We start from the raw sequence: 26,546 nt of genomic DNA, 5'->3' as shown, positions 1-26,546 counted from the left end.
TTTCTGGGTGTTTTTCTGAAGGCAGAGGGCGGGGTCTCCGCTGTGACTCAATGCTATGCAGACCGAGTTACCAAGGTCGCCGTAAAGGGCTACTCACACACTTTTTTCCATTTATTACCTGCAAGAACTACTCCACGACGACACAAAACGGTGAGTTTATCCCTCCGTTTTAAGTTACTTTTACTCCTGTTTGGATGACGGATCCTTAACCGGCTTTTTACTTGCCAAATGGTTGCGTATGCGTCAAGCCCCTCACTGTCAAATGAGCTCACATGGGAAGCGATGCCGGGGGAGGCTAACCCGCTAGCTTCCATAAGCCTCCCCAAGCGCTGCAATGATCCAAACGTTTTCTTGTATCGCTGCGTGGATCATAAATTCTTTTCCCCATTGCTTCTTGTGCCCTTTGGCCACCTGCGTTTTGTTCTCAGTTTACCATCGCTAATCCTTTACAACACTTTTGGTTAACTGGATTTCCTGGAAACCGATACATGTGATTTTTTAAAAAGATTTATTCTCCTAAATTGTGTGCAAATTCGTTTGATCATTCATGCTTGGAATAGCTGCCAGCGATTTATCAACATTTGATTTGCAACCATTGCTCCTGCCAACTCCGTTGAGGACATCCCAAGATGATTGGCTTGAACGTGCAGATGACTTGTTGCTCTGCGGTGGAAAGAGCTCAAAGTAGTCAAAATAAAGTGGAAAGCCTCCAGTTCGCTTGTTGGTGGAGATGTATGACTGCAGCAGCTGTCTCTACTGACGGGCTCTGCTCTCAAATCTACCTCTTGGGATATTAGGGAAAGAAGCACACTTTTATTACATTCATGCATTCTTATTTTCAATGCATAATAAAAGAGACATGGTGGATTTTATTTGTAATTTAAAACAGACCCCAGGAGGCTTAATAACAACTTCAAAATACCCCAAGAATTCAAATCAATACTAGTAAACTCGACACGCCCTGTTTGTTGTATTGCTGAAATCAGCCGGTTTGCTTTGTGCAAGTGTGACAGCCCTCGTCTCGCCACACACACTGCAGGGCCTCTGGTGATTACGGATTTCTTTACCATGATGACGAAGAGGAAGCAATAAATCTACACGACAGCATGGATTTCCTCAAGCCACTGAATTGCACTTGTCAATTTCAATCTTCTCCCCATGTACTCTGGCTTCCCTCCACACTACAAAAAAAAAAATGCATGTTAGGTTAATTGAGGCAAACTGCTGTTAAGTGTTTGTCTACATGTGCCGTGCGATTGACTGGCAATCACTCCAGTATGTTGCCTGCCTCTCAAATAATTAAAAGTTAAATCTCTGCGTCAAATCTTCGCAGTGATTTTTTTCCACCCAGGCTAACGTAACTTTAGCTTCATATCACTCAATGTAGAAATAAGTTGGCGCCATGGCGGAGAGCCTTGAGGAACTATTGCATAACAGACAGTGAATGTGCTAAATCTTGAATAATTTCGCATGCAAAAAAAAAGAAAAAAAGTGGAATGTGTCTTCTTGCAAAGCAGAGCTAGCATAACATGAGGTATCGTTGTTTGCTCATTTAATACAGCCTACCCACTAGCTAGAATATATTGTAAAGCCCCCCACAAGCGATTAGGCAGAGACACAGCTGCTCGTGCAATTTCAAGCGATTGATTGAACACAGTAACAAAATGACTGTGAAATTATAATTTCACACGTAATGTAGCTGCATGGCCACAACTTCTGCCCCCTTATCCAACACATGGAATGGTAACGGCAAGCCAGTTATTCACCCGCTTTTAAACTGAGCTCAACACTCTCATTCACTGGCTCCCACGTCACTCACCAGAACACCAAGCTCAAAATAAGTGGTTTTCGCGACACAATTTGCGCCTCAAAATTTGCGTTTTTTTCTTCTCATTCAATCACATTGATTTGGAAACTTGAGAATCACAGATTTTTCCGATAATTGATTGGCGTATATGCGCTCAAAAAAACGTCACTAAACTGTCGTAACAAGTTAACATCCACTATGCGCCGGTAATAGGTGGAGCTAAGCTCATTGCTACTTACGCTGCACCAGCTAGCTAGCAACCTGCTCTAGCTAGCTATTGTGTGTGGCTAAACAGGTCGCGCAGTTGCTCATGAGTCGGTACGTATTCATTGTCTCGCCAGCGGCAAATAGGTTATACTTCTGACAATTATTGTTCTCAGAAATGGTTGACGAGGAGTAATTAAACAGTTGGAGAAGCCGTACTAATTGCTAAGATAACCTTTAATCGTTGAAAACTGGTCCAAACACACCCGAATTAAGTGCTTGGGTGATGGAAAACACTTTTCACTCAAGTCTGTCATGAACTGCGTTCGATCAGCAAAATAGCAGCAGGTGATTTAATGTGTCTGGAGACAAAATTCTACACCAAACTGTCCTGAAACCGGAAATGAATTACTTTGTTATGGTGTACGCGGCCTATAAGCCTAAAAAGTAGGTTTGTTGTAGTGCTTTGAAGATTTATAATATTAGTAACTTTATTTGTTTTGGGTCTTGAGGTTTGATTTTGACTTTTGAGATCTGCACAATATGTTCTCAAAATTACAGTAGATCTGATCTTTTAAAAAAAAAAAAAAAAAAATCTATTTATCTTTTCGATCAAACGACCCATTCAGAAAGACAGTCTGAACTGTGATTTATATTTGTCTATCGTCCCAATGAAAATGTTTCTTGGCAAAAGAATGCGATTTGCTGCCATTCACATTGTGAAATTAAGAAATTAAAACTGTTGGTGATTTAAAAAAAAAAAAAAGTATTTTTATCAATAAATTTTATCAATATTTTCAATAAAACCTTGCTTCATGTCACTGGGATTAACCTGCAAAAAATTGCACCCCAAAATTCGAAAATTGCTCCTCAAATGAATTAATTGATTAGCACAACTGCTCCTCAATGGAAAAAAAAAAAGTCACGATTCGACCTTTGCAAAGGGCTGAAACACGCCACCAAATGAAATGTGGGCTCTTTGTATACATGCTGTGCTCTATAAATCATGCTTTTCATGCTTCTTCTTTTACTAGAATGGCACCCTTTTGTTGGGCAGACAGCAACAGACAGCAACAGCTGCAATTCACAATTAATGTGTGTGCGTGTGTGTCTATGTTCACAAGTTTGTTTTCTTTCACCGATTTCAATTCGTCTCCAATTGAAGCATTTAGGGAATGCTGCTCAAATGTGATTGGACGATCGCGACTGTGGATGATCCTTGTTTCTTGCATATAGCAAGCCTTGTTGTTTGTTGGAAGATTTTCCTCACAAGTGACATGTATAAATTCTCACCGCAAAAACCATCTGGCTGACACAACAATGAGCTTTTCTGAGTTTTTGTGCCATGTGCATGCTTTTAAATGCACACCAAACCAGTAGTTGGCAGTTCACTTTTTGACTGTGTGATTATCTGCAATGTTTCACCTGCATTCGTAATTATCAACTTTAAAAAAAAAAAAATGCTCTCATTTTACGTTCTGAAAATCTGTATATATTTTCCGCAAATCAAAATCTGCTTTATTATTTGCGGTACAAAAAGAAAATCCGTCAGGTGAGGAGGGGAAATTTGTAGCTCTTTTCTTCTTTACTTCCCATTGACATAGCACTTAGAGTTCTCATGATGTCAGAAGTTTTTAAGAGCTGGAGGCCACCCTGCAATTTTTATAGGGTGGAAAATCATAAGTAGGTCGTGCTATTTGGTCAAAAAGTACCTTTGTGGTATATAATGACGGGCACACGCATTCTGTCACATGCGAACATTTTAAGACCACCAACGTGAGAGCAATGGCTTTTAATTTTATCACTAGGATGGGTCGATTATAAACTTGTTTCACAAGCCAAAACAGGTTTTGGGATACACCCAGGCGAAGATAATCTTGTTGGTGTGATGTGAAATCAGGTGTAGTTGCCTTTTTATAGTCGGAAACCAGTTGCTATGATGCAAAGTTGCAATTTGGAAGATCGTGTGGGCAGTCGTGTTTGCGTGTGTCGTCTGCAACATGTTGTGTACCATCAATATGGCGGACTTTTTCTTGTTGTTGTTCTTGTTTTGTTTTTAGTTCAGAATGAGTCCTTATTCAAGTTTTGTAACAACTCAGCGTGAGGTTGTCACCACCCCGACCCCCACCCCAAAAAAAAAAAAAAAAAAAAAAAAGGTTGTAGCATCTTCACACCTTCGCAACAATTTTTGTCACATATCGCATCATCAGAGAGAGAGAGAGAGAGAGAGAGAGAGCGAGAGAGAGAGAGCGAGAGAGAGAGAGCGAGAGAGAGCGAGAGAGAGAGAGAGAGAGAGAGAGAGAGAGCGAGAGAGAGAGAGAGAGAGAGAGAGAGAGAGAGAGAGAGAGAGATTTGAATGCATTACGTCTCCTTAAAGCCAAATATAAAACTAAAACAGTTCATTTTATTTTTTTATTTTTTTTAAGGCTTTATTTTAATTGTGTCCGTCAGATTTCAACTGGGATCTCCGACATATTCTGAAATAAAATATTTACGCCTCAGCTGTTACCATCAGTTACTGTACACCAGAACGAATGATTGGCGATCCAGGCATTTTGCTCTTGTCACCGTATGAAAACAGCTGTGAATCATAAAAGTAACTGGCAGGAACCACCAACAGGATTAATAAATCTGAGCCGTGGGTGAAGCTTATCTCTTAAAAGCTTAGTGTTTCAACTCTAAAAAAAAAACAAAAAAAACAAACAAAATCCTCGACAGTTCATTAGAACTAATGTTATTGTTGTTCTTGGGCTGCTATTCGGACATGTTTATTATTTTTCATTGTTGTCAGTCCTCTCTCACCTCCTGTTTCCATTCCCCTCGGAGGAAACGACTTATGTACAGTAGAGTAAACCATACATGTCGCAATGTGACCATGACGAGCAAACTGACTGCAGCAAGTTCCTTTTTTTTTTTTTTTACCCCAAACTGGCTGTCTGCTTGTCTTTACCGCTCTGTGTGCAACTGTGCTGCCTCATGACCCTGCACACTTCCTGCTCATGTTTCACTTTCATGCACCTTCTTGTTACGCGAGACAACCTCTCTCGGTGAGTGTTTTCAGCCTTCTATATGCTCTCGTTGCCATTTCATGTAACTGGTGAAATGCAAGCAGAATGTATGTTTTATTAAATTGTTCCAAAGACTGGAATATGGAATCGAGTGATATTTGGTGCCAGGATTGTTTGGCAAGATCATCAATTTACGTTTGGAGCAGGTGTTTTCAGCTGCAAGGAATTTACTCAACCAGAATTAGAATGTTGTTGTTGCGTAGGAGGTTTTATTTGATAATGTGCAGTTCTATTAATTAAATTAAGAATATTTTGAATATTATTTCCTCTCGGAAAACATGTTACTCGATCCTCGCTCTTTGATGCACGTTCAAGACAATTGAGAACAACATCGGGGTCGTTTTCAGGGTTTTGAGGAGCTAGGACGGTTGCGAGTAAGTAAGTGGGTTGAGATTAGTCCAGAGTTGACTAACAAAGTTAGTTCAAGCCACCCCGTTTGCTAATCACCAATTACACAGCTGGCAAATCTTGCGTTTTACTATTCAGCAACATTCCCACTGACCACAGCAGGTGCAACTATTACAATTGTTTAATTGATGAGAGACAGGACTTTGAGATCCGTTTTGGGATTGGGATGATGAATGTAAGTTAGTTGTAAATGTGGTTTGCATTAACACTTATTTTTATTTGTATGCGCGTGAACAATAAAAATCATGGTAGCTGCGTGTAAATAGTTGTTCACTTCTTGCACTTGTAATAAAAACCTTCGTGAACTAAGGACATATTAGATTCACAAATTTGGTTCAGTGAAACGAGGGCTGCTGTGATCATTGTGATTCGGACTGTCTAGTGCAGGTGTGGGAAAACTACGGCCCGGGGGCCATATGTGGCCCGTTAAACGTTTTAATCCGGCCCGCCAAACTTGAAAAAAATTAAATGAATAAACTTTGTTAATGTTTTATTTTCTAAATACTGTGGTGTGTCAAAGACAGATATTTAGTGGTGATACTTTTGTTCATTTTCATTTAAAGTATGTGGTGAGATGACCAAAACAATCCATCCATCTGCTCCTGGTCCGGCCCCTCTGTCAAATTTTAGAACCCATTGTGGCCCGCCAATCAAAAGGTTTGCCCACCCCTGGTCTAGTGTGTACGCCGTCATCTTAATCCTGGTCCGGACGCAACTACGGAACCGAAACCACTTTAGTTGAAGAGCAAACGCTCCACTGACATCTCAGCTCATCTCAGCATCTCACCACCATTTGCTAAATTCGTTGACCTTGGTTACTTCACTGACCAGATGATCTTAACAGTTGCATCATGTTCTCATATAAATCGGCTTCACATACGCCCCAGCCGCACATAGACATGCTTCTCTTTGTATCTGCAGTCCTGTTGACATGCACGTCTTGGTAGTACAGAAGTGGCATTGAGCGGAGGAATTTTTACGCTGCAATGGTTGCTAGTGGTCAGACGGCCACTCTGCCTCCTCCTCTTCAAATACCAAACACCCTCCTTTACTTTCCCTCTTGCCTCTTGCCCTGGGTTGTTTTCCTCACCCTATTGTTCTTTGTAACATGTCTCGCCAGGGTCCTTGCACTCACTTTCCACTCGTGACACAGGACAGTGTTCACAAAAGCCTTGCTGGGATGTTAATAATATGCGGTACGAAGCAGAATACAGTGTAAGAACATAAGGCATGAGTGTAAAAAAAAAAAAATAATGAACTGTTTTGTAAAGATGTCAAATTTGTACGGAAGTTTGTCTGTATTATTAAGGCTCATTTATGTGGTCTACTACATCTTAAATGAATTTGAGATGCTTCATTATACCTCAACACGAATTAGTACTCGCGCCGTAAGAATTGTGAATGTTTTATGTCATATACTCTCAATTTGAAAACTGCGTATAGTTTAATTTCTTTTTCTTCAAAAAATAATTTTAGTTGATTAGAAGAAAAGAGTTTGGGGAAAAATTAAGAATATAGTTGATATGATACAATTGTAAAAAACACTAGGGCCCGACCGATTAATCGGTGGGCCGATTTCAATTAGCCGATATTTACCGTTCAAAATCAGTCAGATTACTGGATTATTCGATGGGAGAGACTTCAGGATAATCGATTTTATACTGATTCTATCATGACAGCCTTAATTAAAAGACTAACAAATAAGTTATTTTTGTTTATTATATATCACTTTTAAAATCCTTGACTGATTTAATCTGTTGTCAGAATATTTTCTCTGTCCAATAACGGAATCCGCATCGGCCCCAAAATGATCCTTAGCGGTCAGGTGCTAGAAAACACATTTATCATATTTTGGGCCATCTACATCGTTCTCGCATCCTTATTGCTATGAGTCTGTTTCCTCTTCCGTTATCCATCGTCGTCAGATCTGAAAGAGTGAAAGTAGTGAGTTTGTAATGAGTCAATTTAAGATTAGGCATCAGGCCTGATTTTGGTGTCACCGACTCAAGTGTGTGGTAAAACAACGGCAGGTTTGTGCTTTATACAGACAAAACTTTGTATTCAGTAAAACAGCTTTGCTGGGTGTATTTAAGAGACCCCGATTGTGGTTATAGCGAGACCTCCTTAAAGTGTGAGGCTGTTAGAGCAGAACAGTTGAATCCTGTTCTGGTGTGTGAAACGGATCGCAAGAGGAAATGATAACGTTTCAGTGACACGGCCGAGAGAAGTAAAGCTGCCATTGTGATATTGCAAGGCAGGTTTCCCTTCTTCTGGCTCACTCACTACGACACAACCTCCACCCGCCCAACCCGTGCCCATATTAGGAAGAAATGTAAGCAACCTCCTGGCAAACGGTGCTCAACCCCCAACACACTACGCTGTCACATTTACTCTAGTGAAGGGAACCCAAGAGAGTCTCTGCTCCCCTAACCCAATTTGAAGGCCCATTTCCCTTGCCCGTATAAAAAAAAAAACAAGTGAGAGATTTTAAAGGGGAAGTCAAGCCCCCAATTTTTTTTTTTCAATATGTTCTATGCGCCTTCACTAATCCAAACATGGCCTTCTGATTAATATTACATTTGTGGAAAATTAGTTAACTCATTCACTCCCATTGACGGATTTATACGTCAAAAAGTACATTCATGGCAGAGAATGAGTTAAGGTGAAAAATTTACCCATTTTGTCAGTTTGTCCGCCAAAAATGACATCACAGTTGCTCAAGGTTCAGGTAACAACCAATCACGACTCATCTGTTCGCTCAAGCTGATCCATGATTGGTCGTGATCTGAAGTCTGACCAACTGTGATGTAATTTGCAGTCGACAGCAAGTGGCAAAATGGCCACCCCCTGAGATGTATAAAAACATGTTTTACTGCTTAATTCATATTCCACAAACACAATATTAACCAGAATGCTGAGTTTAGACTCGCGGGACTGCATTAAACATATTCTTGTAAATATTTTTGGGGGGGTTGACTTCCCCTTTAATGTGTATACATTTGGTCTTGAGTTCCCACAGTGACAGGCAAAAATGGCCACAGTTGCCACGAAATAATGTTGCTGCCGGATCATCAGTTTTAGACTGCATTGTGCGAGTATGTTCATTTCACGTGGCAGTTTTTGGAGCAGTTTTGTGCTCCAAGTGATTAATTTTAGCAGGTCAACACCTTGTCATGCAACAATGCCAACACACTCGGACATTAATTGTTCATGAAGTTCCTTGCTTGTTTTCTCTAACCCATTTAAAAGCCCCTGAGCTGTAACCGATCTCTCAGCCAATCATAAACTGTTGCCGTGCAGAATTGCAGACATGACTCGTTACACTTGTCACATACAGGCACGTACTCATGCATCCTCATTTACTCATGGGAGCGCAACAGCCTTCCAGCCTATTGGACTTTTACTCAACTGACCCTTCTGTGGCTCCTTGCGTTTGAAGAATACAAGTCATAATGAGCCACATGGGTCCCCTTCTACCCAAACATCAGCACACGCTTCTGTGTCTTGCTGATGCAGAAGGAGTGGGGAGATGTTGTCTGGCATTGTGCACAAAAAAAAAAAAAAAAAAAGATCTCCTTGCGTGACCTGGAGCTGACCTGAAGTTCCTTTGCTGGATTTGATGCTCAATCATGTAAATAATTGATGTCCGCGTTCAAAGCCGAACAGCCGCAAACCGAACAGCTGTCACGCTATGTGACTGCTGTTCCCAAATCCTGGGGAGGAATTGAGCTCATTAGACTTTAATATTGGATAATTTCATACACATATATTCCATTTTTATTGTTTATGTTATATTTTGTGTTTTTATGTTTCGACCTTCACATGCGTACTTTAACCAGATGGTTTTTTTTTATTTTGAATTTATGTTATAGGGGATGTTAGAGGTTTTTATTCCCTGTTTTTTTTTTATCCCACAAAAACAGTAGCCTCTTGACACATTGCTTAAGAAGTATAATTTAAATTTATAGCTAAAAATCAAGAGCGGACTTGTATTCTCCTACATTCACGAAAGTCTATAGATTATCCCGAAGAAGATTTTGATATACGACACAAAAAAGTAAATTTACACCTTTAAAAACTGAACACGCAACTGAAAATGATAAATTTATGTTTACTTACATTATTTAGAAGAATGTATTTTTAACTAACCTTTGCATGAGTGTTTTCCACGACTAACTAATCTAATCCGAATCCGTCATGCTAGCTTTCTGTCCACAGTTATTCAGTCTTGGTTCTTAAAGGGGAAGTCAATCCCAAAATTTTCTTTCCAAGAATATGTTTTATGCAGGCCGACTCATCGAAACATGACATTGTGATTGATATTACATTTGTGGAATATGAGTTAAGCAATAAAATCCACCTTTTTTCCGTCATCTCAGGTGGCGGCCATTTTGTCACTTTTGTCAAATGCAAATGACATCTCAGTTGCTCAGGTCTGACATAATAACCAATCATGACTCAGCTTCAGGGAACAGGTGAAATTATTGCAAATAATTTTTGGGGTCAACTTCCCCTTTAGATAAAGATATACAGTATACAACTGTTCACCCATGTTAATGGTTAATTTTACGATTATACAACATCCCACTTCAGTACATGGAGCCGTTCAGCTGAGGCTCATAAATCAACAAGTTCTTCATTGAAATTATTTAGTAAAAAAAAAAAAAAAAGAGGAAGAAAAAAGTTATCTAAATGATCATATCGCAACGTCTTGAGAATAGTTCAGTGATATGTGATCGGTTTATTTATACTCGGTGATTGTCCCTAAAAATCCTAAAGTTGAATAATTTAATAATCGTTTAAAAAATTCCTTTGCACTTGGCGGAGATTGTTTTTATCAGCCGACTGAAGGAACGATTGGGCTTTCAGTGTTCTGCCAATAATCGTCCCTACCAAGGTTTCAAATGCAAAACACATTTATACTTAAGGATCATCCCATCTGTTAGCTTGGCTCGCCACCACTGCTGAATTCTGTCACCAGTGTTGCACGATGGGGGGAAAAAAAATCTTGCCAAGCCCGAGAGGCAGATGAGCCGAAACAACCTTTCCAATGAGAATTTGAATGAATAATTGTAATGAAAGCTTCTCTTTGAGAGATTAATTTCTTCTAAAAAATATTTTATTGGTGTCTTCAAAAATATCAACACTGGTTACAATGTGATGATTGTATTTACTTTTTTTTTTTTATTATTTCTTACAAAGCATGTAGTAGTATTTCAATATGCATTGCGTGTAATTCTTTTTGTTGTTTGTTCAGTAGTGAACTCCAACTGGGGTGTCATTAAACAGTTTAAAACACGCCCTGGGAAGGAAAATTCTCATAACGTGACATACTTGCTACGCAAATAACATGATGCATTCAGGGTACTTTCACAAAATCAAGAACTTGAAACTATATTTACTGTAGTATCTGTGTGTTTTTATTCATATTGCTGAATGCATGCTTTGATTAACAGATGGTGCTTGAGGATTTTTTTTTTTTTTGATATTGTGATTTTAAAACAATACTTAACAAAAAGTATAATTACATTACATTACCTTTTGGATGAACTAGTGAAGCATGTTGACTCAGGAGTTTGTTTTTTTTTGCACTTGAGTTTGTGCTTTCTACTTGGATGATTATTTTGGTAGATGATGAGTTTGAATATTCATCTGTTTGCTGGCGGTCTATATTTGTGTAAATGAAGTAGCAGACAAGTGAATCTGAAAGAGGAAAAGAAAGTCAGCAGGGTAGAAATGGGAAGGAGAAGAGTCTGTCTGCCGACAGGGGATGGGCAGCAGTGAAAGTGGAAAATGGGACATGGTTTAAACGATGTCTGTCTTGGTTCAACAGCTGTAAACAAGTCTATACACTTGGCAGTAACACCAGGTAGCTTACACCGGCTCCTTTTTGGCTCGTATTAGAAGCTGGCTGTGTTGTACAAGTCCCGGTGCATTCAGACTGCAATGATTATTTCGGCCCGCATTTTATTTGGGGGCAATACCACATACAGAGAGAACAGAGGGGCTGTTGAACCGTTGACCCACCGTAATAAGCCATAAATTGTTATGAATAAGGCCGGAGGGTCGCGGCCGGGGATGGGGGACTGACTGGCATAAAAGGGTCAAGTGCCCAGCTCTGCTCATTTCGCAAATGTTTAGTCAACAACAAAGCTATTTTTCACGTTTGTTCAAAGAACCCCGCCGGTCTGCCGGTGGAATCTGTGATTGGTTGACTGGGCGTGGCTGTCCAGGTAATTTACTCTGAGTGATGAAAGCTATTTTCAATTACAGAGATGTTAAAATTAACTGTAGCTTTTGTGAGGCAGGTTAAAAAACAAAAAAACGCTATAATTTTGGGATTGGATGCTCAGTATTTCCTGTCACATATTGCAAGCCTCTTTCAGTAGCTTCCCCCTCAGCATTTGAATTCGAAGAGATTGCGTGATTAGGCCCGAGCGAATGGGTCAGCGCCACCCATGTGACCAAATCTTGCACATGAGGTCACAATTCATCTCGTTTCTATTCTCACCCCTGAGGAGTTGTATTTCATCCAAGTGACCATTAGCAACCCCGCCGTTGATATTTGACCCTCCGGTGGACATGAAGCGGACAGAGGCTTAATTTTGGATACAATGGAGTCAGTTTCAGTTTTGAATAATTCAGTGATGTGTGTGTGTGTGTGTGTTGTGCTTGGTTTGAATGCTCGTATGAGTCAGGAGAAAAAGGGGAAGTGTGTTAATGTGGAAAGTTGATAGCGTACCCGCGCTCACAGTTGGCTGTGGGCGGCGGATCCACATACTTGTTAAACGCCCGGTGGGATTTAGTTTTCCTTTCCAGTATCATTTGCCCTCAGACCGCATTGATTTCAACCCGATCGTTTTTCTCTCTTCTTTCAGCGAAGGACAACACGAATGATATTGAGAGCAACCTGAGGTCCTGTGCCCGAGAAGGTAAAACGTACACACACGAGTAAAACTCCTCAATTAAAGTACGGCCAACTCAATTTTTGCAAAACTTAATATTTGTCCGGTTTACTTTGGATAATTATCCAAAAGTGAAGAAAGCTTTCCATGCCCGCTTGTAAACATCCTCAGCCTCCCTCACAGACATGAGACTGTGACTGTGACTGAAAGTGACTGACCTGTCAGGTTCCGTTTCTAGCTGCAAGCTGAAGTTCAGTTGTGGTTGCGGCACTCGATTCAAAGTAGGCGTCGCCACAGGGCCTCTATCGGAACAGGTTCGTTGATTCTGTGTTGAGACGCATGATCAGGAATGATCAAATACTGTAACTACGCAGCTATTACATAGTTACGTTCAAATTTATATATGCGGGGCAAAATTTGAGTTTATTTGATTTAATTTTGCTTTTAAAATTTCAAACATTAGATAATGCCTCTATTGATAAAAGCTATAAATCAGGGGTCTGCAATCCTGTTCCTCGAGGTCCGCTGTCCTGTCTGTTTTCCAACTCTCCCTTCTCCAACACACCAGATTCAAATGATCAGGATCTGATCAAATGTGTTGCGGTAGTTAGAGATGAGAAAGCAGGCGAACCTCGAGGAACAGGATTGAAACCCCCTGGTATGACTGTTTAAAATTTTCCTTGTCCACACTTTCATCTGAAAACAGTCACACCTCAAATCATCTTCCGCCTTAGAAATAAATAGAAATGCAATTAATCCGTTTGCAGCCCTTGCGAAAAACACCCACATTTTTTTTCCAGTTATTTTTTTGATAAAACATTTTGATTCGACAATATTGTGCTGTATACACGGAGACCCCAAACTCTCAACCTGAATGAACATTTCTGACATATGCAGTTTCCTCCTGACGCTTCTGCCTTTTTATGTCATGCCAATCAAGCGCATTTGTTGATGATCAACTCACAGTAAATGTGCAACAGCTGCAATGAAGTGTGCAACAAATAACACTGACCTTTAATCGCGTACTCTTTGGATGAAGACGGCAATTATGTCTTGGCACTCGTTTATTGGTGTGCAGGTCCTTTCACAATAAATGTATTTGTATCACCCAAAGGAAATGATTTTCTAAAGGACTTAATAGAATGTACAAATTATTTTATTTGTCAAGTGTTCTGTTTCCGTCAGGTGCTACATGTTGTTTAACTCAAACGTATCATTTAACTTTTTACAGCCACTGTAAATCTAACATACAGTGACATTCTTCTTGTTCCCAATTTTAATTCAGATTTTACGGAAGTAACATAAAGCCTTTTGAGAGCTTTGGAAAGGTGTTGAAAATGACGCTTGCCAAAAATGAATTGTTTTTGATTTTTTTTTTTTTTTTAACGATTTTATTTTTAAATGATGATCCAGAGATCATTATGTGGTTTGCTCAACAGCCAGTAGAGGGGAAAGACCAGTTTGTACCTGAGGGTAGTTAAAATAGTACCTGACTCATAATGAAGGGAAGTGAAGCTGTGGAGGCGCATGTTGTAGCTGCAGGCCATAAACCACAATTGGAAGCGTGCCACCTTAACGCCCTTTCATCCCTCTCACTAATTGAATCAGCACTGCCCCCTTCTGGTGGGACCACATATTTAATCAGCTGTTTAAATTTGCATAGTAATCAAATCCAAGCCTTGCCAGGATTCAAAGATGTACATGTAGAAACAGTCTGCACATTTCAGTCTTATTCTTTTCAATTATTATGATTTGACTGCTTGAAGAGGGCAGCTTGAGGAATGAATAGCAGGTTTGATTTCAGCCGTGGCTTGCCGGAGGCTGCAGGGAGAATTGCAGTGTGAACATCATGTGCTCACTGTGAACACAGTGCGTCTTTTGTCATGACTTCACACTATCATTTGATTCTGGCAAGTTGCATCTTCGTGGTGGTACAGAAAGACTCGCTCTCTCTCTCTCTCTCTTTCTCCAGAAGGCGAGAGAGAGAAGAGAGAAAGCTGCTAAATGTGCAGTTTCATCGCAGTTTGATCGACCGTGTCTCCATTTTCTTGTATTGGAGTTATTGAATTGACGTTTCGATTACGACTCAGCCCATGCTCTGTGGAATGCTATTAACACTCAATGACGCTGTTTCTACTTTTATCCCTGTGACGTCCTCTATGACGTGCCGTCTTTTCCGGTAAATGTGGCCTCATATAGTGCAGGGGTTAGTTCCATGAAATTGCCAGCTACTTACTGGACTTTTGTTTCCATTAAAATATTTATAGAGAAACTGCCATTTAGGTCTGTTTCTCCTTACCTTGGCTTTATTTAAGAAGGCACTAATCCAGCGAGACATGTTCAGGATCTGTGCAGTTTAGTCTAGGAACACCGCAAAGGAGATTTTCGAGTGTGTGAGATAGTGTGTGCGTGTGCCTGTGAGAGAGAGTGTGTATAAGAGAGAAGATAGTGAGTGTGAGAGAGTGATTCTCAGAGTGTATAGTGAGAGAGAGTGTGTTAGAGAGAGACTGTGAGTGAAAGTGAGTGTGAGAGAGTGAGAATGTGTGAGTGTGTTGAGATAGAACAGAGTGAGAGTGAAAGTGAGAGAGTATGTGTGACAGTGAGACTGTGAGAGTGAGTTTTTGTTAGAAAGGTGCGAGAAAGAGTGTTTTAAGAGAGATGGTAGTGAGTGTGAGAGAGTTAAACTGATAGAGTAGTGTGTAGAGTAAGTGTGTGTGTGAGAGAGAGATTGTGTGAATGAAATTATGTGTGAGTGTGAGAGTGTGTTTGCTAGAGAACAGAGTACGGGTGAGAGAGAGTGCATGTGAGAGAGTATGTGTGACGGTGAGACTGTGAGAGTGAGTGTTTGTGAGTGAGAGACTGCGAGAGAGAGTGTGCAAGAGAGTCAGAGTGGGAGTGAGGGAGAGTGTTGGAGAGAGAAGAGAGCGAGAGAGTGAATGTGAGAGAGTATGTGTGAGAGTGAGGCTGTGAGAGTGAGTGCTTGTGAGACAGAGTTCGTGTGTAAGAGAGTGAGAGTGCGAAAGAGAGAGTGAGTGACATTGTAAGTGAGAGAGTGTGAGAGTATACACACAACCACATCCCAGTTATTAGAAGTTGTGCATTTTCTCAGATTTTTTTTTTTTTTTTCCAGGAGCTGATTGACCAACACCTTGACCAGTTTTCATGCACTGCATTCATTTGTGTTGTGTGTTGTACCACTATTTTGCCCATCAGGTTTGCTGGGATGGGTAACCTCCTTAAAGTCCTTACAAGGGAAATAGAGAACTATCCACACTTTTTCCTGGACTTTGAAAGTAAGTCTGGCGGTGGAGTGGGAAAAACGGCAATAAGATGGAAAGAGGAGAAGATGGTTTCCTTGCTGTTTGCTGCTTTCCTTCTGTGCTTTCTTTTCGTGCAGACGTCAAACTCGACTCTCAACTACAATCCGCCGTTTCACGCTGTTCAAAAAAAAAAAAGAACAACCTTTTAACAAAACTTACACTTTTCTTCTTTTTTTCTTTCTCTCCCTGTGTGTCTGTTGTTTATTTCTCTGTCTTTTGCAGAAGCCAAATGGGGAATCTGTTAAAAGTGCTAACTTGCACCGAGCTTGAACAGGGGCCAAACTTTTTCCTTGACTTTGAAAGTGAGCATAGCCTGTCTTTCTGCTAGGCCAAAATCATTTTTTTCCCAATTCACCCCTCTTTACTCTCAAGAGATCAAGGGTCAGCATGTTCACCTTTGGATTGGCCGACCATTCAGTTTTTCCAAATTCTGTTTAAAAAAAACAACTTTTTTTTTGTAATAATTGATTCCGGCATGCGTTCCAAAAATCTATTCACTTAATGCGAAATTAACTAAAAATTGATTTGACCCTTGACCTTATCAGTCGTCTTTTACTCTTTTGTGCATGTGTTCTGTCCTCATTTGGGAAACAATAATTCTGTAACCCTTTGATATTGCATTTGCTTGTTATTTTTATTTTTTTTTAATATTTTTTTTATATTCGTTGTTACCATAAACTAACCTCATTACACTGAATGAAATTTAATCCATTGATATTACACCAGATTTTTGGGTGTTTTTAAATCAACATCCCAAAATTAAGTAATTCAATGCCAGTCCAGGTCAAGCAAATGTACTTTTTGGTTTTTATAACCATCAATGGCAGTGAATGATTTTTTTTTTTTTTTTAAATGCCATCATAAGAGAGCACAAGAGCTGAAAAAAAAGTGTTACCACGCGTGTGGCATTTTTGCTTTGATGACTTAACATCTACCAGTTAGACCAGGGGTGGGCAAACTTTTTGATTGGTGGGGCACAATGGATTCTAAAATTTGACAGAGGGGCCGGACCAGGAGCAGATAGATGGAGTGTTTTGGTAACCTCAACCCCTTCGGAGAAAAAAAAAATACATTTAATTTTATATGAAAGTGAACAAAAGCAATACAACAATATATATGTATTGAAAAACTACAGTATTTTGAAAATAAAACATTAACAAGGTTTATTCATTTAATTTTTTTCCAAGTTCGGCGGGCCGGATTAAAACGTTTAACGGGCCGCGTGTGGCCCTCGGGCCGTAGTTTGCCCACACCTAAACTAGACACTCGCAATCATCATCATCATCCTTATGTAATCCGACACCTCTTAGATTTGAAAGAGGCATGATTGCCACCTACTGTTGCTGAGTTAAAAATAACTTCAATTGCACCCCCAGTAATGTCTTCAATCCTGTTCCTCGAGATCTGCTGTCATGCCTTTTATTCCATCTCTCCCTGCTGAAATACCCCAAATGATCAGGATTCTTCGCAAACCTTGCCGATGATCTGATCATTTGACTCAAATGTGTTGCAGCAGAGAAAAATGGAAAACCGGCGAGGACAGCTGCCCTTGAGGAACAGGATTGAAGACCCTTACAGTAATGTGTGCATGTAAACCGACTGAAAGGCGATATTTTCTATCTCTGCCAGAATTATGTCTCCACTGCGGCATTTCAACCAACCTCAGTCTTTGTTTACCCGTCAAAGAGGAAATGCTGGGATAATGGGAAGGTTTTTCCAAATATAAAACAGACGCCAGACAGGACAGTATAAATGTCAGTGATGCTCTATATTTACAGCAGCTAGTTTGGCTGTCTGTGGTCATGACGATCCAAGATTTAAAACGACATGACAAGTATTACTGTCAGAACTTACAGTTTTCTTGCTCACACTAAGGATAAATATTCCCTGAAGTCATGCTTACAGGATATTTGTACTCACCAGCCACAAATTTGGTTCCATCACGAGTGAGTGTCTTATACACCATACTCATTTCAATGGATACCAAATATTTGTTAACTACATTGGCTATGAAAAAAAAAAACAACAAAAAAAAAACACAAATACTACTTTGGGAAACACAAAAAGCAAGTGAGAGGAAGGATTTCCAAAACATGTTTTTGTCCTGTTCATCTGTCATTTTTGCCTTAGCATGTCTTGTACAAACTGCCCTGTAAGCACAAAACCACAACACTTTTTCCTTTATGCTGTATGTTTTTGCATGTGTCTTTGGACAATTAAACAATCTATTTTTATGGTAAAAAAACCTCCAGCATATTTTCCCCTTTCACCCAGTATGTTTTTTTTTATTATCATCTTATAAATCGGTCTCAATGATATTAAACTTGAGGACAAATTTGTACTCTGGTAAATCTGACACAAGCAGCGTAAGTACATATTGTCCATATGTGAGTGTTTGCTTTGTGTATCTTTCCATGTTAGATGCGCAGCCCACAGAAGGAGAGTGTGAAGTGTGGAACCAGGTGAACGCCGTCCTTCAGGACTCTGAAAACATCCTGTCCGGTCTACAAGCATACAAAGGAGCCGGACAGGAGATCCGAGATGTGAGAAGAGCCGTTACAGAAATCCCAGCTGGGATCTATTTCGTCCGTTTTTACTCATTCACTGCCACAATTTCCTTTTTGACGTCTATATCCGTCAATGGCAGTGAATGAGTGACAAACCGTGTGATCTCATTGTGTTTTTCACTTCAGGCGATTCAAAACCCAAGTGACTTCATGCTTCAAGAGCGAGCCTGGAACTCGGTGTGCCCTCTCGTCATCAAACTCAAGAAGTTCTACAGTTTCTCTCTGAGATTAGGTATGTGGCAGCGTGACATTTTTAGGGGGGGCGGCAGAAAGCAACAGTTGGGATTTTTGGGTTTTTTGTGCAGAGGAGGCTCTCCAGAGTTTGTTGGAGTCCCTGACGTGTCCACCCTACACACCCACTCAACACCTAGAAAAGGAGCAGGCGTTGGCCAAGCAGTTTGCCGAAATCCTCCACTTCACTCTGCGCTTCGATGAGCTCAAGGTGCCAAGATTCACTCCCGCGTCCTGTTTTGTGATTTATGTCTTCATTTTTCACTCTTTGCTCGTTTGATTTCAGATGAGGATTCCCGCCATCCAGAATGACTTCAGCTACTACAGGAGAACAATCAGTCGAAACCGAATAAACAACATGAACGTAAGATGTTCCCAATATACTGTTCATAATTTCAACACAGATTATTAAAGGTAACCAATTTTTAAAATGCAAAAGACACCACCCATGGCGAGGAAAATTTAATCAACAGTTTTTGTCTGTAATCAAAACAGATGAGTTGTAATATTTCACACTTTTTTTTTCTTCCATTGTGACTGCACAGCTGGATATAGAAAATGAAGTTAATAACGAGATGGCCAATAGGATGTCTCTGTTTTACGCCGAGGCCACGCCCATGCTAAAAACGCTCAGCAACGCGACCACAAACTTTGTGACTGAGGTAAATTAGCTTCATTTGAATAATTCCTGCGCCGTGAGCTCGGTAGAAAATATTCTGTAATCTATTCATTATTTTTGCACTGTTCATCATTTGCACCACATTTTTGGGCGGTTTTGGTAGTATTTGTCAAGTGAACATATATTTTCTAATAACGATAATTGATTCGTAGAACAAAACTCTTCCACTGGAGAACACGACGGACTGTCTGAGCACCATGGCCAGCGTCTGTAAAGTCATGTTGGAGACACCGTGAGTTCATATGAGAACGTAGCAACACTTTTATTTTGACCGACCCATTTTTATTCACGTTTAATTCATGTATTCAGAAAACGTAAATCGTCATCTTCTGTGTACAGGGAATATTCAAGTCGTTTCAGCAGCGAGGACACGCTCCTATTCTGCATGAGGGTCATGGTCGGCGTTATCATTCTCTACGACCACGTTCACCCCAACGGTGCCTTCAACAAGTCCTCTAAAATCGACGTAAGTTCCGCAAACGGAACGGCACACTGCGACACTGTGACGCAGCTCTCACGTGTATATTGTCTCGCCAGATGAAAGGTTGCATAAAAGTGCTGAAGGACCAGCCTGCGGATAATGTCGAAGGCCTGCTGAATGCCCTCAAGTAAGTCACTTTTGTGAATATTCATTCATCTTTGAGGGGGAAGTCTAATTTAATTTAAGGCTCATGCTCAAGATGCCAATTTAAAGAAAAAAAAATTTTTTTTTTAATTAATTTGTTTAACAGAAAGGAAAAATACAGCAGGTTCTCATTATTTGCTCGGCTGCAAAATATATCGGGCACCTGTTGTGTTCCAAATAGCAGTCTGTGTTTGCGCAAAGCCTTCATGCTTCTACTAGAAAGCGAAATAACAATGTCAGGAAAAGCCGTCTAGAACACCTAAACTTTATTTGGGGTTAATCGGCACTTTATCAGAGGGTGTGAACACTTTAGCAACCACCGTTTTTTGTTTTTTTGTTTTTTTTTTGGGACTTCCCGTCTCTAATTTAATCTGCATAATTACAGGTTACCAAGGAAACCCCCCTCCTTCCATATCTGTTTTGTAAAATGTAATTTTTTTTTTAATAAATAAAGCGTTTGTGATTCTTTATTTTCTTCATTTTTTTTCCCCTCTACAGATTCACCACAAAACACCTGAACGATGAGTCCACTCCAAAAAACATCCGGACGATGCTCCAGTAATTTAGGAATTTAGCATCATGTAAAAATGAAGAGGATCAATTCTGTGACCTCAGATAAGATGTATATGTTTACATTATTTAAAAGACCTGTTAACACTTTGCATAGTCAATCTCCAAGTTGAAGGCACACGCTACCCCACGACAAGAAGAATTCCCGCTTCTCCTGTTAACAGCCGAGAGAGCGTTTCTCTTTTCTGTCAGCCTTATATAATTGCGGATTCTTCTTAAAGTCTCCCAATTTTCTTACATGCTTCCTTACATGCGCACAAAACGGTCAAATATTGACTTGCTATCCGATGAATTGGTGCACAGAATGCAATCAATCAAGGACTTGTTGAGCTGTGGGGGCAGGTGAGGGACTGACGGCGTAGATGTATCGTCACAAGGAGTCTCACGTTTTTTTGTTTTTTATTTTGTCCCATCCTGGTGTTCCTGTTGATGTGAATATAGAACTGCACAACACAATGTGCTTGAGAGGATAAGATTGGATGCACTCCGAACAATCAATTATGCGTTTTGCTCTCACTGATCCATTTATTTTGTTTGTGTGGAAAAAAAAATAAATATTCAGGCCAAAAATGTATTTAAATTATGCATGATGTATTTTTAACTATTTTTCCCCTCATTTAGGTTCTTTTATGAATCTGGTTATTATATTGATCAATTGCCAGTTTTGGAAGATTTTTTTATGCCTTGTTTGAGTGTGTGGGGAAGGAATTACTGTATTTGTAAATTATTACCAAGATTTTTTTTTTCCCCTAACTGTCTTTTTTATTGCCTTAAAACAAACATTTTGAGCTACTGTATTGTCTTAAAACGGATCTGCTGTGTCAAATGTCATGTTGATGGCAACTGTTAGTCATCGCCGTGTTATTGTCATTTGCTGATGTGCTGACTCATTCAATCAATCTTTTTTTTAAAAAATTTTTTTATCGCTAATCCATCTGATTCCGCTAACGTTGCATCAGGGAGCTCCTCAAACTCGACTGGACAATCACATCATTAGCGACTGTTGCGCTTCATTTTGAATTCAGTTACGTGACCGAAGCTAGAAAACAGGTGACGTCAATTGACAGGATGTTGCGATTCAAAACAAAATGAGTTATCTCACAAATGCATGACTAATCCGAATTCCACGTTGATGGAACATGTTATTGCAAAAAAAAAAAAAATGTGTTACCCGTCTTCCACTTCAAGTATTACGAAAGACCCAGAAATCGGTATTACTTTTGACGGAAGCTATATTATGATTCAATTGAACGCTCATTTCAAGTGTGTTCATTTTGCTCACAGTCTGGTGGTATTTAATATGTGCGCACATGAGCCATACTTTTGGATTCGATATAACGTAACGACGAGATGTACCTTTTGGCGTCTTGATCACGAGACAAACACAAAGCTCTGCGGGCCCTTCAAATGCTACTGTGTGTGAATGCATTTTTTTTTTTTTTTTTTTTTTAAGCATTCGTGAGTTTGCTTATTCTATAAATAGCCTCGGCTTTGTATTGTGTTGCTGATAAGGGTTGTGTGAATTGGATAATAAAGGTGGTACATTTCTTATGTGTCTTGTAGCAAAATATGAATGATTGCTTTATTATAGACGATGAACGTGGTTAGCATTTTCATCTTTCGCAGCTTGAGCCACAGTCACGTCTACCGAAGAGCTCTTTTACTTGCCGGTTGAGCAGAAGCACATCTGGTTAAATCCAAATCTGGATTTGTCACCTCGGCAACTATCCAAATCATTTTGCCGCTTTCAAATGAACTCTAACAGCAACCTTTGTGTAGCTGCTCTCCCTCAAATTTTTGCTGAACTTCCCTTCGTTCCCCTGCAGGTGGGCCACGTGTGTCAGTCCGCATATTGTGGAAGTGACAGCGGGAGAGTCCAAGGCTGAAAGTCAAACAGTGGTGCACCTGAAAGAAATGAAATTTCAAACGTTATGTACTGAAGTCACACAAATTAAATTAAAATCTGAAACTACTACACTAAAACAGTCATTTCAATAAAAACAACTTTAAAATACAGATTATTGGCAAAAAATGTTAGCATACAAAGTAAGCAACTCTGATTTAGTTGTCATGAAATTACACATTATTATTATTATTACATAATATAATATAGGCACGCATTAGTATTCTGAAGACGCTGAAATTTTTCCGGGTTTTCAATCCAAAATTATTCAACACTTTGTTTGGAACATAATTCTGGAGAATCCAATTTTCTTCTCCGTGACTATCTCTCGCTATGCGCTTACATCATCTCCACCGCAGAGGAGAGACAGGATTGTGAGACTTACTGGGAAGGCTCCTGTTTGAGCGCTGGGACGCTCTGAGCGCTTCCACGCTCAGCCTGGGTACAGGCGTCCTCACCGGAGCCGGACGCTTCCCGGCATTCCACCGGGCCTGGCGCAGCAGGATTTCTCCTGCCTCCTCAGTGACTGGGAAGCTGCGAGTGTGAGAGGCCCAATGAGGTCGGGTTTGGGTCTGATGAGGATGAGGATGTTGAGGTCTACTGTTTGGAGTGAGGAACATCTATGGAGAAAAGTGTTTGAGAGAACAAATATTTTTGGAAACTTTTCATTCACCGCTGTGTGACCAACATTTTGGAGTCAAGGTCACATCAGGGTTATTGTTGCAGTGATAAATAAAAGCGAAGTTTACCAGTGATTTGGCTTTCCGTAGTTTGTAAGTGGACTCTGTCAGTGTTTTCTGTCTGTCTTCTGGCTCCTCGGTTTTGGTCCTAGAAAAGGAACTGATGCTGTGGAGTCCAAATAAGATGATATACGTTGCAATTTTTTTTTTTTTAAATGCTGCTTGGTGCCTTACACTGCACTGGCTGACCCGACAGGGTCCGAGTTGTCCAGGTAGTTGAAGCGGACAATATCTTTGGGATGTCTGTCCGCGTCTCTCCAAGGTGGAGGCACAGGTTGATGCTTGTTCTTTTTTAATCTGCTCCTGGGCGTACCGCCGACGTACTGGTTGGTGGATGCTTGAAGCCCCTCGGTTAGGGTGACCCGTTGTGACATGTTTTCATCTCTGAAGACATCTTGAACCGCTGTCTGCTGCGGGGACCAGGCGGCCTGCAGGTGATATTTTTGGACGCCAATTTGTGTGCTTAATACGCTACATTCGATGGACACATGGGCCAGGTTTTATCATTCAAAAATAGAATGTACAGCGCCTTTCAAAATTATTGGAACTGCAAGATGTTTTTCTTCTTCTGGACATTCCAAATTCTTGTGTGTCAACTTTAGAATTGTTTGCTTTCCTCCTATAGAGTCTCTGCTGAATAGCCAATGAAATTTTTGCTGATGAAACCCAAAGGTAAAAACAATCCTATCTAACGTTTAAGTAATCAATTTAAAAGGCAACACTTGCCATTGCAATACTTTTGTAGGGGTCTGTAGCTTGGGAGATAAGAGCACCCTTATTATTTTGAGTGCCGTACTTCTTCACCTTTTTGGTTGGTGCAGCAAGCAGCATCTCTTGCACAGTGTTAATGTAGTGTCTCTTCCACACACCCTGCTCAAACTCTGAAGGGGAAAAGCTGATGAACCAGCAAAGCCTCAGACACTTGGGCAACCATAACTGGTCCAGCTCCACGATGCTTTTCCAGTGCCAGCTCACCTGTCCTCACAGGAACAAGCCATATATCTTGCTTTGTATTGCGACGTGTTTATTACGCTATGTGAGTGCGTGTTGGTTCCCTCTTACCCGTGCACAGCGACAGAGGCTGCGTGGGTCCAAGAAGGAGAAGATATAGAGGCAGATTGCTCTCGGAAACATGCACGTGAAGTCAACGGCCTGCAGGGGGAGCTGTTGACTCACGCAGAAGCCAACAAAACGGAGCTGCTCCTTCGAGCAGCCCCTGACGAAGTCGTGCAGCACTAACCTCCTCTGCTTGTCAGACCACCTGTCAAACTGATGAGCACATGAAAGGCCATCACATCAAAAGAAGAAAGACACCCCAGTGATGTCTGAGCACAATGCACGCACTTGACGCTTTTAACGTACCCACTTTGCTAGAAGGCTTCGCCTCTCTTCAAAAACCTGAAAGAGAAAGTGACAATGATGGCAGGGTTTTTTTTTAAACTTAAACAAAACACTAGATGTTGTAGTTTGTTGGTTCGGGGGGATGCATTTTTAGTCAAATTAGTCAAATTGAAGCAGTCACTTGTGAGATTTACACCACCTTGAATACCCGAATGACCTCATAAAGATTCGAGGCCAAAAATACAATTGGCCTCTACATGAAAAAAAAACAACACTCATACTCACTAAATATCTTTCATCACTAAAAATCTCGCATATTCACTTAAAACCTCTATAAATTGAAACTCTAACAGGATACAAAAAAAAATCGCCCAAAAAAAAACCTCACAAAACAAAATGTAACTCTGGACTCACAAGAACATCTGGTGCACTAAAAAAAACTAACGCAGCAAAAACCCTCACAAAAACTCTCACTTCACCCCAAAACTCAATTCCAGAAACCTCTCACACTCAGACAAAAATTCTCACATATTCTCACTTTTCATAAAAAAAATTCATGCGCACCAAAAAAAACTCCTTTCAAAAAATCTCAGTCACTGAAAATTTTATCACACTCAACAAAAACCCTGTTATAGTACACGAACCCCAAAAAACTCTCACATGCACGAACAAACATCAAACTTAAAACATTAAACTCAAAACGCACAGAAGCTGCACAAGTGCCAATAAAACACACTCTCACTAACACACGCACACACTAAAAATCGCCCATGCTGACCAAAAAAAAAAAACATGACTCATTTTGAAAAACCTCTCATCCGCGCTGAAAAAATATCACACGCACCCCAAAAACTCTCACACCTATACCATTTTACTAAACCAAAAACTATCACAAAGGGTGGGGGGTCCTGTTTGACACATTTTTTTGTGACAGTCAAAATTGGGTTGAAAGCTCAAAAACTGAAAACACGAGCGGCCTCAAATCTTGAATTCTGATTGGCTCTGCCATGCAACCAGTTCATTTCGCTTTCTGTTGCCAGGGGGACTTATTATTAGCATACATATTTTTGCGTTCACGCGAGAGGCACAAATAATAATTGGCCTTTTGGGGGCCCCTCACAAGGTCAAACAATTAGCGTCTTGCTGTTGTGACCTTGTTGTTGGACAGAGAGTGGTTGAGAGGTGTCCAGGCGCTCATCTTGGTCTGCATTCTTGCAGGACTTGCAGAGGGCCTCGCATGCGGCATCTTCTTGCTCATCTGGACACACGACGGTAATAACCTGTTAAAACAAACACGTGGTCAGTGCATTTGTGTTATTTCCCTCACACGTGTGAGAGACAGCTATATTTCTGCTCTTGTGAGATACGTGTATGAGTAACAAACAGTGCGCGATGTCGCTTCTGATATGTGACAAAGAATGCATTCGGTCAAGTCTGTGTTTTGTTTTGAAGCCATTGTCACCGGTGCACGTTCAAATTCTTTAAAATGGAAAATTCCAACCCCAACTTGATGTTGCGCTCTCACACACACCCATGTGTTAAGTGTATTTTGTTGCTACGGGCTCTCTCACATACACATGACGAAATACACGTTCACGCTCTGTGATTTAACTCACCAACATTCCAGGCACGAGGGAATAAATCCAACATTTAAACACAATTTTACTTCTCTCGACTTCTCTCCATGGCTTGAACATCCATCTACCTATAACTCTACTCCGTCTTCCCAATTCTCTTGCGCGTAGTTTACACGTTCCCATAGCAACCGTGACTGTGCGTTCTGTACACAGAGTGGCTGCCAGAGCATGTCACACACCGAGGGGGTGCTGCAAAGCAAACCACAGTGGGGTGTGTGCACTGTGCACTGTGCAGGCGTCGGTGGCTCTAATGATGACAAATGTTGTGCAAGAAGGCCTGACGCTGCAGCTGCACAAGCACTGCACACACTGATGGCGCAAAACGTGTGCGTCAATCCTCTTGTAACTGGGCATGCAAAGAGTGTGAGAATTAAATATAACTATATGAGTGAAGATTTTTGGTCATTGATGAATTTTCAGGGAATTGCACATGAAGTGATGGTTTTTACTGCCTCTTTATGTTCTATTATTAGCCCTATGGTCGATGAAAAAAAATCGAATTATATAAACGGATAGGTTAATTAATAATGTTTTGTAATTA

General features: G+C 40.4%; 2 protein-coding genes across 5 annotated transcripts; one reads left to right on the top strand and one right to left on the bottom strand.

The window, feature by feature from the left end:
• On the top strand, positions 1 to 21,935 carry fam49a (family with sequence similarity 49 member A). Of its 3 annotated transcripts, none has more exons than XM_088286301.1 (11): positions 1 to 150; positions 12,366 to 15,685; positions 18,134 to 18,255; positions 18,406 to 18,511; positions 18,585 to 18,721; positions 18,797 to 18,874; positions 19,056 to 19,172; positions 19,342 to 19,421; positions 19,529 to 19,655; positions 19,727 to 19,797; positions 20,313 to 21,935. In XM_088286301.1, exons 2-11 carry the CDS (start codon positions 15,616 to 15,618, stop codon positions 20,374 to 20,376), a joined length of 972 nt encoding a protein of 323 aa, XP_088142427.1. In that variant the 5' UTR covers positions 1 to 150; positions 12,366 to 15,615; the 3' UTR covers positions 20,377 to 21,935. The 3 variants fall into 3 exon arrangements, with proteins under 3 accessions (XP_088142427.1, XP_088142426.1, XP_088142428.1); XM_088286300.1 differs by lacking the exon at positions 1 to 150 and adding an exon at positions 15,935 to 16,014 and having other exon boundaries at positions 15,604 to 15,685; XM_088286302.1 differs by lacking the exons at positions 1 to 150; positions 12,366 to 15,685 and adding an exon at positions 17,220 to 17,289.
• Positions 21,936 to 22,174: 239 nt separating this feature from the next.
• On the bottom strand, positions 22,175 to 26,125 carry fbxo16 (F-box protein 16). 2 transcript variants are annotated; one of them, XM_088286298.1, is made up of 9 exons: positions 25,985 to 26,125; positions 25,522 to 25,648; positions 24,390 to 24,425; positions 24,090 to 24,296; positions 23,832 to 24,002; positions 23,202 to 23,455; positions 23,037 to 23,133; positions 22,673 to 22,907; positions 22,175 to 22,289 (listed from the first exon to the last, which is right to left on the bottom strand). In XM_088286298.1, the coding sequence occupies exons 2-9, from the start codon at positions 25,624 to 25,626 to the stop codon at positions 22,225 to 22,227; spliced, it is 1,170 nt and encodes a 389-aa protein (XP_088142424.1). In that variant the 5' UTR covers positions 25,627 to 25,648; positions 25,985 to 26,125; the 3' UTR covers positions 22,175 to 22,224. The 2 variants fall into 2 exon arrangements, with proteins under 2 accessions (XP_088142424.1, XP_088142425.1); XM_088286299.1 differs by having other exon boundaries at positions 23,037 to 23,115.
• Positions 26,126 to 26,546: the final 421 nt, after the last annotated feature.

This window comes from Idiotropiscis lumnitzeri, chromosome 21 (genome assembly GCF_059441095.1).
Source record: "Idiotropiscis lumnitzeri isolate Australia: NSW breed Sydney's pygmy pipehorse chromosome 21, RoL_Ilum_1.0, whole genome shotgun sequence".
In the NCBI taxonomy this organism is placed as follows: domain Eukaryota; kingdom Metazoa; phylum Chordata; class Actinopteri; order Syngnathiformes; family Syngnathidae; genus Idiotropiscis; species Idiotropiscis lumnitzeri.
Note: the sequence above shows the minus strand (reverse complement) of the source record. Positions and strands in the feature narration are given on the sequence as shown.